The 17,015-nt window shown below is 44.2% G+C and overlaps 1 protein-coding gene across 1 annotated transcript in view; it reads left to right on the plus strand.

Annotated features, from left to right (window-relative positions):
* Positions 1–348: 348 nt before the first annotated feature.
* The window catches only part of LOC139233092 (carboxyl-terminal PDZ ligand of neuronal nitric oxide synthase protein), a 148,396-nt gene continuing 131,729 nt past the window's right edge, over positions 349–17,015 (plus strand). Inside the window, exons 1-2 of the mRNA XM_070863610.1 lie at positions 349–478; positions 1,012–1,083. Coding sequence (XP_070719711.1) covers positions 374–478; positions 1,012–1,083 — 177 coding nt within the window. The 5' untranslated portion in view covers positions 349–373. The remainder of the gene's footprint in view (positions 479–1,011; positions 1,084–17,015) is intronic.

Below are 17,015 nucleotides of genomic sequence, written 5' to 3' on the forward strand. Positions count from 1 at the left end.
GACACCGTTCTCTGGGAGATCTCTGTGACCCTGTGCTCTGGGAGATCTCTGTGACCCCGTTCTCTCGAAGATCTCTCTCTGACACTTCTCTGGGAGATCTCTCTCTCTCTGACACTGTTCTCTGGGAGATCTCTCTCTCTCTGACACTATTCTCTGGGAGATCTCTCTCTCTCTGACACTATTCTCTGGGAGATCTCTCTCTCTCTGACACTGTTCTCTGGGAGATCTCTCTCTCTCTGACCCTGTTCTCTGGGAGATTTCTCTCTCTGACCCTGTGCTCTGGGAGATCTCTCTCTGCTCCGGGTGCTATGTACCCGCTGGACTCGGCGCTGCTACTGCCGCCAACACTGTGACTACTGGAGAGCCTTTGAAAATGCCGGCCAGGAACAGGTACAACTTGGTGGACGATGTCGGTGACTCGAGGACCCCCCTACATAACGAGGAAGCTTTCCAGCATGGCATTTACTTCCAGGCCAAGGTAACGTCCGCAACCTTTTTAACTTTTTATTTATAGCCAGGTTAAATCCAAGATGGAAAAAGGCGCGAAGGATTATGCGAACCCTATTATTACTTTCCTGGCTCCAAACATTTCAGAAACAATCCTGGCCACAGCTTTCACATCGCTGTGCCCCGCGACAGCAACAACAAAAATCAAGTGAAATTGCGGCTCCTGCAACAATTGCGGTGTAGAAATGTGGGACAGGGCGCGTTATTTATTTAACGATTTAATTCGACGGGGAGATGCTGTCGTTGGAATTCAAACCACGTCCTGAACTTTGAGCACCCCTTGCCGTCGGCGTGCAAAAGAGCCCGAGGTTTAAGCAGGAGCCGTTTCCTGCATCAGTTCAATCGCAGCTTTGAAATTAAGAGTTTGAAACGAACAAGAGAAAATTCACTGGCCGCTTCCAGCCTTGTAAACCTGCGGCATTCTCCCCCGCTCAAGCACGGCTCGGTCGGAATATCGCCTCCAGCAGCACGCTAATACAATGCACCTTTTTTTTTGTTTTCAAGTACGTCGGGAGTCTGGATGTACAAAGGCCGAACAGTCGTGTGGAGATCGTGGCGGCCATGCGTAGGATACGGGTGAGTGAGTGAATGAGTGTGCATCTCTATCTTATGTCATGAAATGCTGTGGGGCAAGTGTACAGTCAGAGCATTGGTGTGTGTATTTTTTTTTGAATGCCGAGAGTGTTCCTTCCACTGTACAGCACATGCGAGCCAACAGCAGTGGGGTCACTTGAGGGTGAAACGTCTGCATTGGCACCTGTCACACGAGCAATGGGTGGGAAAAGGCCAGCCTGTAGCGGCAGATTTTGCTTGCATAACATCAATCTAAATAAATCAATGCATTTAAAAAAAGCAGGATTCCTTTTAAGAAACATTACTTCAATTATATATTCAATTTAATTAGTAATTAAGGACATGGTCAACATATTCTCTTCCTCCCCACCCCCTTTCCTGGTTAGTTTTTGGGAGGCACGAATTGAGCGTCCCCTCACATTACTCCCTACCCCATACATGACTCCACAGCCATCTGACTGGGATCACCACAGGCTCACCTCATTCGAACTGGGACCTTCCTGGACTGGCCCAGCACCGCATTGTGTGGTGCATTTACCTCCCAAGCCATTGAGGGAAGCTTCTGTTTTTTAATAGGCAGCGTCCTGGTTGCTAATGGTATGTGGGTTACAACAGCCATAAGGCGGGTCTTTGCATTTATGGGCATTGCAGACATGAGATAGAATGATACAAAGGATCTCAGAGATAGGGGATATATTGGTTGTAACGTACCAAAATTCGCTGGATTCTGAGGAGGTCCCAGCAGATTGGAAAACCGCAAATGGATCGCTCCTATTTTAAAAAAAGGAGGCAGACAGAAAGCAGGAAACTATAGACCGGTTAGGCTAGCATCTGTCATTGGGAAAATGCTGGAGTCCATTATTAAGGAAACAGTAGCAGGACATTTGGAAAAGCATAATTCAATCAAGCAGAGTCAGCATAGTTTTATGAAAGGGAAATCATGTTTGACAAATTTGCTGGAGTTCTTTGAGGCTGTAACGAGCAGGGTGGACAAGGAACCAGTGGACGCGGTGTATTTGGATTTCCAGAAGACATTCGATAAGGTGTTACATAAAAGGTGACTGCACAAGATAAAAGTTCATGGGGTTGGGGGTAATATATTAGTATGGATTGAGGATTGGCTAACTAACCGAAAACAGAGAGTTGGGATAAACGGGTCATTTTCCGGTTGGCAAACAGTAACTGGTGGGATGCCACAGGGATCGGTGCTGGGGCCTCAACTATTTATTTACAATCTATATTAATGACTTGGATGAAGGGACTGAGTGTAATGTAACCAAGTTTGCTATGAAACAAAGATGGGTGGGAAAACAAATTGTAAGAAAGACCCAAAAAATCTGCAAAGGGCTATAGACAGGCTAAGTGAGTGGGCAAAAATTTGGCAGATGGAGTAAAATGTAGGAAAATGTGAGGTTATCCACTCGGCAGAAAAAATAGAAAAGAAAATTATAATTTAAATGGAGAAAAATTGCAAAGTGCTTCAGTACAGAGGGACCTTGGGGTCCTTGTGCATGAAACACAGAGTTAGTATGCAGGTACATCAAGTAATCAGGAAGGCAAATGGAATGTTGGCCTTTATTGCAATGGGGATAGAGTATAAAAGCAGAGATGTTCTGCTGCAACTGTACAGGGTATTGGTGAGGCCACACCTGGAGTACTGCATGCAGTTTTAGTCTCCGTATTTAAGAAAGGATATACTTGCATTGGAGGCTGTTCAGAGAAGGTTCACGAGGTTGATTCCGTAGTTGAGGGGGTTGACTTATGAAGGGAGGTTGGGACTATACTCATTGGAGTTAAGAAGAATGAGAGGTGATCTTATCGAAACATATAAGATAATGAGAGGGCTCGACAAGAGAGGATGTTTCCACTCGTAGGGCAAACCAAAACTAGGGGCATAGTCTCAGAATAAGGGGCTGCCCATTTAAAACTGAGATGAGGAGGAATTTCTTCTCTCAGAGGGTTGTAAATCTGTGGAATTCTCTGCCCCAGAGAACTGTGGAGGCTGGGTCATTGAATATATTTAAGACGGAGCTAGACAGATTTTTGAGCGATAAGGGAATAAAGGTTTATGGGGAACAGGCAGGGAAGTAGAACTGAGTCCATGATCAGATCAGCCATGATCTTATTAAATGGCAGAGCAGGCTCGAGGGGTCAAATGGCGTACTCCTGCTCCTATTTTTTTGTGTTATTGTGTTCATTCTGTTACATAGTTCAGACGCGAGCAATATAATGACCAGACCTTCCCTGTTGGACATTGGTCTTGGATGAGCTGGAGCAGCTTCTAACGAAACATCGGGAAGACCAAATACTTCAGCTCTCACCAATAAACCCTGTACCCTTGCTGCTAACTCTATCTTCCAACCTGGGCCATGTCTTGGGCTAATCTGAACTGTTCACAACTTCGGTGTCCAGTTCGACCCCAAGCAGAGATTCCAACCATAAATCCTCTTCTTCACAAAGACTGCTTGCTTCCACCCTCATAACTTTGCCCACCTCCACCCCTTCCTCAGTCCAACTCCTGCTGAAATCCTCATCCATGCCTTTGATACCTCTAAACTAGTTTTAATCTAATGATGTCCTGGCTGGTCTTCTACCCTCCACCCTCCATAACTTCCAGCTCATTCAAAACAATTTCACACCCAGTCCCCTCTGCCCATCACTCCCATCCTTGCTCACCAAGACAGGACAACACAAATTTCAATTTCTCATCCTCATGTTTATATCCTTCCATGGACTTGCCTCTTGCTGTATCAGTAACCCTCCCCCAACTCTCATTCCTCTGACTCCAGCCTATTGTGTATCCCCCTCCCTTGCCCCACCATTGGCGGCTGTGCTTCCAGCTGCCTAGGTCCCATTCTGTGGACTTCCCTGCCTAAACCTCTCTGCCTTTCAACTTCCCTCTTAACCTTTTAAAACCCTCTCAACACCCAGCTCTTTCACCAAACCTTTGGTCACTGCTCCTGATCGCTTCTTCTTTGGTGCAATGCTCTGTTTTCTTTTCATGCCTCTATGATGCACCTTGAGACATTTTTTCTGTGTTAAAGGTACTTTCAACTTAGTAATAGCTGTGGAGTATGTCATTTCTAAGTAACTGAAGATTATGCTTTCAAAAGTGATTGGGAGTATCTGCTGAACGTTGGGGGCACCCTCATGTGAGAAACATCTGTCAGTAAGATGTGAACACGTAGAAATTAAGCCAGCAGGTCTAATATCTTATACAAACTATATTTCCATCTCTGGCCTTAAAACAGACATGTTTTGTGGGAGGGCTGTATTTCCTGACGATCGTCTAATTTGACAAGTACAAGGTCTATGATGCTGACTACAGATGGCATTCGAGGCACCAAGAAAGCAGAGAAACAACGAAGCAAATTTTCTCTCCGAAACTACAACTACAGCGTACATTTCTATAGCACTCCTCAGATACAGGATATCTCCGAATACTTTATTGGACAGAGGCCAAAAATGGGAATGGAGAGGAGGAGTAAGAGAGAGCGAAAGAACAAAGGTGAAGGTGCTTTAAGAGAGAGTTACAAAGGGCGGGGACATACTGACAGGGCAATTTAAGTCGTAATTAAGACCAGCACCCATGGTCAATATAGTCTCTTCCTTCCCATCCCTTTCCTGGTAAATCTGGGGAGGTATGAACAGAGCGCCCCCTCATATCACTCCCCACCCCATACAGCACCCCACAGCCATCTGACTGGGATCACAACAGGCTCAACTCATTCGAACTGGGACCTTCCTGGACTGGCTCAGCACCGCACTGTGTGGTGCATTTTACTGTAGTAGGGAATTGAGGCAACTCTGGCTGACTATATCTCAGCTTGTTTTCCTCTATCGTCTAGGCCAGACTTGCTGGAATTCCTCTCCACCTCTCCTTTTTAAGATCCTCCTTAAAACCTTCAGTAGCATGAACTCATGGACTAAAGCTGGGAGTATTGTTGATGGGTGTTCTGCACACATGTTGAAACATAGTGTTCATTGCAGGACATCACCTCATAGGTATGCATTTCGAGTATCATGTTTTGTCTGTTCTAAGTACAGTCAGTAATAAGCAGTAAAGTGCATGTCAGTCAATTGGTAATGGGAACGTTTATGCAGAAGAGCTTTGCCTGTGGACCAGTCCAATTCCTCACAGCAACAATCAGATAAAAGAGGCATTTTGCCACCAGGGTTTACTCTCCAAATCTCTGCTGAGTGGCTAATCTCAACCAAGACAGCAGGAAAGGTGTTACAATTGGGATCAATGTCTGTGGGTTAGGGAGAGAAAAATCAGCCAGGATCCCCATTTCTGATCATTATCTAATGATCCCACTACTAAAAGTGTATGTGGCTGTTGAGTGAGGTTTGGCTCAGCTGTGATGCCTCCTACAATCAAATAGTCTGCTGAGTTTCACTGATGCTTCTCGGGCATGAATAATGGCCATGCGGGAAAGGGAACAGGATGTTTCCCACGGAACTGTAACAGCAGAAGAGAGCAGAGATGGCAAGAAGGAGACAACATTCTCTAAAAGGAATATTTTGCTTTCTACAGTATTATGTCTTGCATAGTCACATCCGCTTAACTGTTGGATATTGTGAAATATTACAATATTTCTACAGTCAGCTGTTGCAAAATCTACTAGTTGCTGCACAACTTGTTACTTACAGTAAACAAAGACAATGTAGGTATTGTGGAACTATAATGCTGTGAGTGGTGCGGCCAGATAGGAAATTGTGGTTCTCTGTCTAATACTTGGTATTGAGGTGAATCAGTTGTTGAATGACAATGCCACTTTGAAGTGTGCTGTTTTTTGGGGAGATTATGCACACCTTCCGAGACCCCTTTGCTTTTTGAGTTGTCCTTCCCTAATAACTAACAAGCATGGCACCATTTTAAAGGTGCAGGTAACAATGGATTGTGCGATTTACGCCACTACAATAGTTTCCACATTTTAAACCTGATGTCTGTATTCTGGCATCATGCTCAAGAACTGTTGCTCAGGAAACCGCACTAGATTATCTGACCATCCGATTGCCTCATGATGGTGCTGTGCAGTACTTTCCACTTTAAAGAATGGAGGTGGGGTTGAAGAGAGCTGCAGGGTGGAACAACTAGCAACAGCCACTTTGTACAACAAGTCGAAGTAAGGACGGCAGGGAAAGCGGGCCATTGGTAGCACTGCGTTTTCTATATTTTTATTAAGAACTCCAGATTATGTTTGTCTCCTTGAAAGTCAATGACTTGTGCTAACTAGCTTTGTAGAAATTTGACTGATCAAACGATGGACTTCCCCAACAACACTTGCTTCATAGGTAAAGTATCACTACCTCACCTCATTGCTGGTGAAATCCTAATGTACTTCTATCACCTTAAGGTTCAACTTCACTTGCCTCGCCATCCTTCGCTCTCCATAACTACAGCTCATTCGGAACACCATAGGCTGTATCCTTACTGGCGCAAAATCCAGGGCATTGCTAAGACCACACCTGGAGTACAGTGTTGGTCTCCTTATTTAAGGAAGGATATATTTGCATTGGAGGCAGTTCAGAGAAGGTTCTCGAGGTTGATTCCTGAGATGAAGGAGTTGTCATATGAAGAAATGTTGAGCAGGTTGGGCCTATACTCATTGGAGTTTAGAAGAATGAGAGGTGATCTTATTGAGACATACAAGATTCTGAGGGGGCTTGACAGGGCAGATGCAGAGAGGATGATACCCCTCATGGGGGAATCTAGAACTAGGGGACGTGGTTTCAGAATAAGGGGTCGCCCATTTAAAACAGAACTGAGGAGGAATTTCTTCTCTGAGGGTCATGAATCTTTGGAATTCTCTGCCCCAGAGAGCTGTGGAGGTGGAGATAGACAGATTTTTGAATGATAAGGGAGTCAAGGGTTCTAGGGAGCAGGCGGGGAAGTGGAGTTGAGGCCAAGATCAGATGAGCCATGATATTGAATGGCAGAGCAGGCTCGAGGGGCCAAATGGCCTAATCCTGCTCCTATTTCTTATGACCCCCCGTCATCCGTGTATTTGTCAAGATCCATTGGGTACCCATCCAAGGTGATCCTCATCTTTGCCTTCAAATCGCTTCAGTTACTTAGCCTACCTTATTTCAGTGATTTCCTCCAACCGTACATTCACTGTGAAAGGTACAGCCTTTGTTTCCTCTGACACTGCTTACTCACTATTGTCTACACCCTCTGCTTCATCGTTAATGCAGTCCTTTCGGTCAGTATGTCCCTGTAACTCTTTGTAACTCTTCCTTGAAACACCTTCACTCTTTTTTTCTCTCTCTCTCCTCTGCTTCATTCCCATTGTTGGCTTCTATCCAATAAAGTACTCTGCGATATCCTATATCTGAGGAGTGCTATAGAGATGTAAGTTGCAGTTTAGTATTGGAATCCATCTATAATTGTTTCTATTACTTACCAATCTGTGGTAGCTTGCATCTTCACTGATTTGGTCCAACAAGCCCATCCTTTTTTGGTAACTAAAATGTTCAAACTGTGCCAGTAGGGGAAACTGTGTGGTTGCAAAAAAGATGTTTATCTCTCTTATTCAGGTAGGCTTGCAAAGCTGCATCTTCAAAGGGATTATTGCACACGGTTAGTTAGGCATTCTCTAGCAGAGTCTTGGGCAATGCCATATTGTTCTGAGGTTTAAAGTAATAATTCAGATAATTGTTACACTTTAACATTAAGAATCCACCTTTAATTGTTTATATTACTTGAAAAATGTGTGTTGTTTCATTTTGGGGAAGATATAATGTGCAAATCTAGATTATAGTTTTCTTTCCAGGATCTCAGTCAAGTTTGATACTATGTCAGCTTGAACTGAATGCCTAGCATGGCAATTGCAGACTTAGCTGTCCTAAGCATTGGCTGTGTCTGGAGAGAGCATTCTGAGCTATGTAACACTAGGATGAAGTGGTTATAGGTCTGTCATTTGTGGTGAATGTGGTAAAGTATAGTTCAATCAATTTGAGGCCGTGAATTAAAAGCTTCACATGTGTACTACACAAGATTTCATTTCCTTTAGTATGTTGATACCAATATGGCAAATAATTGTAACCGCATTGATGCGCAAAGGTGATGGCTTTTATGCAGCTATTTTGTATTGTAGTATGCAAGTACAAAAATTTTTTCTTTAACCCTCAAAGGAACTTTGATGGTTCTTATCCATTTTATTATTATAAATATGGCACAATTAGTCCATTATGATATATAAATATATAATATATATATTATCATGGAATGGTTACAGCACAGAAGGAGGCGATTCAGCCCATCGAGCCAGTGCCGGAATATGATTGATGAAAAGAAAAGTAACATTATGCTTTTGCTATTACTATTGAATTTGTATTACAAAGGAAACTGCGTGATGAAGTAATATTTTTTCGAGATTCTAAAATAAGATGTAGGATTAAAGGCATTGTAGGTTCATCCAGTCTGTGCAGCTTTGTATATTGTTCCCCTGAAATTAGTCTCTGGGTATTTTCACAGTACAGGACAGGATCATTTTATTAAACTGAGGAGCTTGTTTATCCTTCTATGAGAAGAATTTATTGCAGTTGGCTTTCGGACTTTTAGTCAATGAAATAAGCAGCTTGTTGAGGCAGGGCATCAATTACAATACTTAAACTTAGTACTTATTGCTATTTTTTGAACTGTGCTCACTAATTTCCAATGACAATTTAAATCTGAAACTATCTGGCCGGGATTTTCTTTGGGGAGGTGTATTGGAGGCGGTGATGGGGGCGGGGGTAGTGGGGTGGGTCCGAGGCTGGTGGAACACCTGGGAGGCTGGGTTTCCCATGTCCTGCTGACTTTACTGGCAGGGCCTAATTTGAATGTGAGGCCTTGGTTTCCCGCCCGCGGCCAAATAGCTTGAGAGGCCTCAATTACAAGGGGTCGGTCCGGGGGCGGGGAGGGAGTTCGGCAATCGGGAGGAAGAGTCGGCAATTGGTGGGGGAGGGTGGAGAGAGGATCGACGGGAGGGGGGTTCGGAGATCAGCCTTGGAGTGTGATCGGAGGCCGCGTGGGGGAGATCTCCGATCGTGGGGTCCCATTAGGCAGTGTCCCTGGATCAAGAAGGTAGGTATAAAACCACTTGCCTCCTTGATGCAGCAGTCCCTGTCTCTGTTTAACTGTTGGATTTCATGAAGTGTGTGAAACCCACCCACAGGCAATTCAATTCTAAATGGTGAGGCAAATAGAGGCTTCCAGCCTCATTACAATATTTAAATTGAGGTAATGCCCTCTGGGAGCGGGTTGGTTGCCCGACCCTGTCCCACTTCTGGCAAAACCGGAAGTGGGTGGGTTGGAGGCCGGATCAGGTCTGGAATCCCATTTTTAACAATTTAACTGCCCCCACGCTCCAAACCAACCTGTTTTTTAAAATGGGATAATTCCAGCCTCTTGAACAGAAAGTGAATGATTCTGTAACTCCGCTTTTTAATTGTCATTTGTTTTATAAATTGAAGGAACTTGTAACAGTTGTGTGCTTTGAATAATTAGTGGCAATTTCAGAGGCAGCCTGAAGCGCTGAAAAGGTATTCCAAGACGCCTGTTAGTGCACTATACCCATATATATAGTTCCCCATTAATATTATTTGCTCATTAAATGGAAGTGTTCTGGTCCCTTGGTTTTTATTCGATGTTCATGTGCAGAGTTTACCAGCCCGTGAGCCTGGAGCCTCTTCTGACCTTGTGAAGAATGGTAGGATAATGGGATCTGATTGCATTGGACATTACGTACAGCATGCTTGTATTCTGGTAGCCACAGCATAGAACCAGAAAATAGTTGCTTTCATGCCCCATTACTATTTAATATGATTTGGGATTGCAAGTATTTGTGGTTTTTAGTTGAAGCTGAAAACTACAATCGGGTCTCAAGACATGTTCAAAATTGTGCTGGCTTGTTCGAAGAGCGTGACATAAGGCTTTTGCTTCATGTTTGTTTCATGGCTCAAAGTCTGGAGGGGGGGTTTGGAAATGAATTACTGTTTGTGAGGCAGGCACTATTATTTCTTCCTCAATTGTTCTGCTGATTTTTCTCTCCCCTCAATCGTGAGTCAGGTTATGCATCTATAGATGCTTTGATGGCTGGACCCAGTGGTTATTATTCATGTATGAACCGTGTCAATGACTGTTGAGAGGCTGTTCGACTGCAGGGGACATCACAGCTAAGCCCCAACCTATTCTTGCCTGATATTCACACTTGCACATTTCCAGCAGACCACTGGAAAGTGATCAAGAGTGGAAACTCCTGTCTGATTTTCAACTCTTGGCCATCGAAACCAATTGTAGCATACCCACTGGTCACCTGACTCAACACAGATCGGGAATTGGATCTGGAATGCTCCTGTGATATTTTATTCGTGGAACCCCAAACATTTCAAGCCTGTCTGTTAAGTCCCACAATACCTCACAAGTGTGCTACATGCAAACATTTTTTAAAGTTGCCATGTTGTTGTGAGCTTTAATGTTTATGATCTGTCGCGGCGAATGGAGACTGCCTTGTCTGATGGTGGGGTCTATTCCTGGGAAGTAGCTCTGTCCAACAGTTGCTATGTAAACACTGGTTTGCTTTGTAAAATTACTGTAACTTCAAAAATAATTAAGTACTAAGCTAAGGAGAGGATGCTGTGTTATTTGTGTTGTGAAGGTCCTAATGTTTCTTTATATATGTTTATTATTTTAAAGCATTGCTCGAGTGAGTGATGGAACTGCAGAGTCAGTCCTGCAGTGCAGTGTTTGGCGTTCAATGTCATACAACACGATTGCTCTACTGTCGACTGCAGTGAACAGAAATAGTGAGAAATATTCTACCGTCCCTCCATGTAAGGAATTCAACTTCACAATTGGTCCATGTCTGGAGTTTAAACTGTCTGGTTAATGTCCTTACAATGATGTGCATTGGTCTTCCTTCAGATTCTACAGAATAATGGCTGGTAATAGTTTGAGGCTGGAATTATTTCATTAATCTGTTTCTGTTATCCACTGGTTTAGCCAATTTACTATTACAGTTACTTGTTACAGTTACTTGAGGCATTGTAAAGTTTGCCTGTAATGGAATCCTTTTCTGTGCAATGAAGTGGACATGAAACAGGAGAGACGCTCCAATTCTTACTGTGGGACGAGTGAAATTAAGAATTGGTAACATCTGGAAGATCTTGGTATGAGAAAGAAAGAAAGACTTTCATTTATATAGCGCCTTTCACGGTCACCGGATGTCTCAAAGTGCTTTACAGCCAATGAAGTACTTTTGGAGTGTAGTTACTGTTGTAATGTTGGTTATATTTATGTTTGTTTGTATGGAGCTGACTACGACTATATCTTTACTTGTACCCTCTCATACATAAAGATTGTGGTCCATTGATTCTCAACACAGCAACAAGAGCTTTTGCACTTCACCGAAACCTACTGCAGTTTGAAATTTTGTGCAACTTTATAGATGGAAAATGGAGTTTTTAAATTTTGCAGTCTTCGCTCTGGAGGTTCCATGCAGTGGAAAGGAAGCCACATGTACTTCATAGAAACATAGAAAATAGGTGCAGGAGTAGGCCATTTGGCCCTTCTAGCCTGCACCACCATTCAATGAGTTCATGGCTGAACATGCAACTTCAGTACCCCCTTCCTGCTTTCTCGCCATACCCCTTGATCCCCCTAGTAGTAAGGACTTCATCTAACTCCCTTTTGAATATATTTAGTGAATTGGCCTCAACTACTTTCTGTGGTAGAGAATTCCACAGGTTCACCACTCTCTGGGTGAAGAAGTTTCTCCTCATCTCGGTCCTAAATGGCTTACCCCTTATCCTCAGACTGTGACCCCTGGTTCTGGACTTCCCCAACATTGGGAACATTCTTCCTGCATCTAACCTGTCTAAACCCGTCAGAATTTTAAACGTTTCTATGAGGTCCCCTCTCATTCTTCTGAACTCCAGTGAATACAAGCCCAGTTGATCCAGTCTTTCTTGATCGGTCAGTCCCACCATCCCGGGAATCAGTCTGGTGAACCTTCGCTGCACTCCCTCAATAGCAAGAATGTCCTTCCTCAAGTTAGGAGACCAAAACTCTACACAATACTCCAGGTGTGGCCTCACCAAGGCCCTGTACAATTGTAGCAACACCTCCCTGCCCCTGTACTCAAATCCCCTCGCTATGAAGGCCAACATGCCATTTGCTTTCTTAACCGCCTGCTGTACCTGCATGCCAACCTTCAATGACTGACGTACCATGACACCTAGGTCTCGTTGCACCTCCCCTTTTCCTAATCTGTCACCATTCAGATTTTACCACTGTCTCTCTGTTTTTACCGCCAAAGTGGATAACCTCACATTTATCCACATTATACTTCATCTGCCATGCATTTTCCCACTCACCTAACCTATCCAAGTCACTCTGCAGCCTCATAGCATCCTCCTCGCAGCTCACACTGCCACCCAACTTAATGTCATCTGCAAATTTGGAGATACTACATTTAATCCCCTCATCTAAATCATTAATGTACAGTGTAAACAGCTGGGGCCCCAGCACAGAACCTTGCGATACCCCACTAGTCACTGCCTGCCATTCTGAAAAGTACCCATTTACTAATACTCTTTGCTTCCTGTCTGACAACCAGTTCTCAATCCACATCAGCACACTACCCCCAATCCCATGTGCTTTAATCTCTTGTGTGGGACCTTGTCGAAAGCCTTCTGAAAGTCCAAATATACCACATCAACTGGTTCTCCCTTGTCCACTCTACTGGAAATATCCTCAAAAAATTCCAGAAGATTTGTCAAGCATGATTTCTCTTTCACAAATCCATGCTGACTTGGACCTATCATGTCACCTTTTTCCAAATGAGCTGCTATGACATCCTTAATAATTGATTCCATTATTTTACCCACTACTGAGGTCAGGCTGACCGGTCTATAATTCTCTGTTTTCTCTCTCCCTCCTTTTTTAAAAAGTGGGGTTACATTGGCTACCCTCCACTCGATAGGAACTGATCCAGAGTCAATGGAATGTTGGAAAATGACTGTCAATGCATCTGCTATTTCCAAGGCCACCTCCTTAAGTACTCTGGGATGCAGTCCATCAGGCCCTGGGGATTTATCGGCCTTCAATCCCATCAATTTCCCCAACACAATTTCCCGACTAATAAGGATTTCCCTCAGTTCCTCCTCCTTACGAGACCCTCTGACCCCTTTTATATCCGGAAGGTTGTTTGTGTCCTCCTTAGTGAATACCAAACCAAAGTACTTGTTCAATTGGTCTGCCATTTCTTTGTTCCCCGTTATGACTTCCCCTGATTCTGACTGCAGGGGACCTACGTTTGTCTTTACTAACCTTTTTCTCTTTACATATGTATAGAAACTTTTGCAATCCGTCTTAATGTTCCCTGCAAGCTTCTTCTCGTACTCCATTTTCCCTGCCCTAATCAAACCCTTTGTCCTCCTCTGCTGAGTTCTAAATTTCTCCCAGTCCCCGGGTTCGCTGCTATTTCTGGCCAATTTGTGTGCCACTTCCTTGGCTTTAATACTATTCCTGATTTCCCTTTAAAGACACGGTTGAGCCACCTTCCCTTTTTTATTTTTATGCCAGACAGGAATGTACAATTGTTGTAGTTCATCCATGCGGTCTCTAAATGTCTGCCATTGCCCATCCACAGTCAACCCCTTAAGTATCATTCGCCAATGTATCCTAGCCAATTCACGCCTCATACCTTCAAAGTTACCCTTCTTTAACTTCGTGTCCAGCACATAGTTTGCGGCAGCCTGGAGTAATTGGGTTATTGCCTCCTTTTTAAAATATGGACAGAGGAATGTAGGCAGGATGCCAAAACTGCGACCCTTTGGTCACATTGCAGTTATTTTCAGAACAGCTGTTCTTGATCGTATAGTTCACTGCAGGAACCATCGGAGAAAGAATTTTAAGAGTTATATTGAGGGGAGACGGTTCTTATAGATATTGAGCAACTAGTTAATTCTCTGGATAAATGCACGATGGAGCACTGAGCGATACAAATCCTTTGGTCACTTCTGAGTTAGATGATCTCCGTTGCCGCAGTGATGGAGACTTTAGATTTGGCCTCCATCTTCGTTGGCAAGGAGAGAGGATGTTATGTATGTAACTATGTAATACTTGCCACCAGAGGGTGCAACTGTTGGAGTAAAAAAACTGTGTACTGCATGGGAGCTGGGCCAGCATCCCCGTTGAAATGCATGAGCTAATCAAGCCATTCCAGCGGCGAAAGGACGAGCTGTCCATTCAGGCAGACTGCCTGTTGTGGGTTAACTGCGTAGTGCTACCCAAAAAGGGCAGGGAGACGTTCATCTCGGATCTCCACAGCACACATTCGGGTATAGTAATGATGAAAGCGATAGCCAGATCCCACGTGTGCTGGCCGGATATCGACTCTGACTTAGAGTCCTGTGTACGGCAATGCAGCGTGTATGCTCAGTTGAGCAACGCGCTCAGAGAGGCACCACTAAGTTTGTGGTCTTGGCCCTCCAGTCCTAGTGTAAGGATGGAACACCAAAAACACTTTGCATTCACTCCCATGGAATACAATCCAGCATAAGGTTTTCATACAAGACAACATTCAACATTAAAAAAAAATCATTCATGGGATTTAGGTGTCGCTGGCCAGGCCGGCATTTATTGCCCATCCCTACTTGCCCTTGAGAAGGTGGTGGTGAGCCGCCGCCTTGAACCGCTGCGGTCCGTGCGGTGAAGGTACTTCCACAGTGCTGTTGGGGAGGGAGTTCAAGAATTTTGACCCAGTGAATATAATGCTTCCCAATTACAGTAGCCGGTCTTTAATGCTCAGTTACTAGGTAAAGTCAGTCCCATTGCTAAATTTCACCTGGCGACGACAGCACATTTTGGACATCTCCTCACCGCTGTGTAAAGTGTATGCTTTTGTTGACCATTTTCTGTAGATTGACGTGTGGAATGGCTGATTCAGTGGTTTATGGTACAAAGATGTTTCTATCCACTGTTTATAACATTTCTTAGCTCGGTGTAATCTGGTTTCAAGTGCACAGTTTATTGGCAAACTAGTTATGCAGCTAGCAGTACTCAACCACAGTATAATAGAAGTGCTTCGAGTGGACATGGGCACTTTGCAGAATGAATGATTAACTGGGCTGTAGGCTTACAAAAAAACATGCCGATTTGCCATTTTTATCTGTGTTTATAGAAAACTGATCCGTAACAATCACCTAGACATAACATTTACTGACAAACTGTACACACATTTAACAGGTTTCATCTACACTGCAGAATAATGTGAGTGACTAGGTTGGATGGGGAACCATATGTCTGTGAAAAAGATGGCCTAAGTATAATACAGGTTTAAAAGTAGAAATAATACAGTATTGTGCAATGATGGCTTCATACATGACATAAACATAGCTGATTGTATAGGTTTTAAAGCTGGGGCGCACAATAGGATCCTGAGAGGAGCAAGTGCTGATTTGATTTCTCTGCCAGTCTGGGGCTGGGCAAACCACATGCCGCAAGCACGTTGGCCCCGATATTTACTGGGAGGTGAGGAGGGAGCATTTCTGCGTCTTTACGGTCGGGAAACGTCGGGGCATAGTGGGATGAGGGTCGGCAGATCGCGGGGGTTGGGGGGTCGAGATGGGGTTGGCAAATCACGGTGCGTGGGGGTCGGGAGTTCGCGGGGGTTGGCAAATCACGGTGCGTGGGGGTCGGGAGATCGTGGGGGTTGGCAAATCACGGTGCGTGGGGGTCGGGAGATCGTGGGGGTTGGCAAATCACGGGGTGGTGGGGGTTGGGAGTTCGCGGGGTGGGGGGTGGGGGGCAAGGTGGGGTTGGCAAATCACGGTGGGTGGGGGTCGGCAGATCGTGGCAGAAGATTTGCTTGAGGGGCTGGGGAGGGGTGGGGGTAGCACTCCTGCTTCTCTTGGCCCACAAGCAGTGCTCTAAAACACATTTACCTGCTGGATCTGGCTGATCCTGCCTCCCTTTAGCTGCCGGGTTTCCAGAGCCCTGGAACACCCGGCCAGCCAGCGTTAAATTTAAATGGTTGTCAAAATCTGAGGAATGGAGCCTCATGACGGACCCGCCTCTCCAGAGTGGGTTACTCGGACGCCTCCAAACCCTGTCGCGGTTAAAACTGAAGTAGGTATTTTCACAGCGGATTGGGGTCGGGTTTCACATTGATTTAATCTTCCCCCCCCAAACATTCTCATACCCGTCGTGGGGTGGGGGCATGTGTTAACATTACTCCCATTGTCTCAAGGGTTGTATATATTTATTTGAATTTGTTGACTGTTATATTTTTACAATGATAGCACTGTTTTCGTTTAGATGGTTTCTCACAAGTGAGCGGAGGGGCCACCAGGTGTGTGGTAGTGTTAGCGAGAGTGCCAGTATTTCATGGTGGTCCCCTAATCCGGAAAGTTTTCAAGGTAATAGTTTAGTGTAATGAGGTTTTTGACGTTGACTGACATCATTTGTAGACACATGAGCACGGAGCACAAATGGCATGGTACACTTCAGGAAATGCACCATTGCAGTACAGGTTATTTATACCACTCAATAACTCTTGTCCTTACCGTTCCTATACAGAGCATAGCCACAGTAACTCGGTGAGTTATCACATTGCTAGCCTATTGTGACTTAGCCATCTGTTATCCACCCATTTGAGATTTAGCTTTGGATTTTATGAAGAGAAAAATATAATTGGAAACAATATTGATCGAAGACTATTGGATATTTAGGTAGGACATGTTGAGTTGATTTGTTGTCACATTGAACAATTGACATCCATTTTGAAAATGTTCACTCAGCTTTGCCTGTCTAGGTTTTAATAAGGTTTGGTGAGTTATTTATAATTTGTTTTGGCATTGGTTTCTCTACAATTGTATATGTAACTTGTAAAATAACGTACTATTTTTGATGGTGAATATAACAGAAACGCAGACATCATAAA

Source organism: Pristiophorus japonicus, chromosome 20 (genome assembly GCF_044704955.1).
Source record: "Pristiophorus japonicus isolate sPriJap1 chromosome 20, sPriJap1.hap1, whole genome shotgun sequence".
NCBI lineage: Eukaryota > Metazoa > Chordata > Chondrichthyes > Pristiophoridae > Pristiophorus > Pristiophorus japonicus.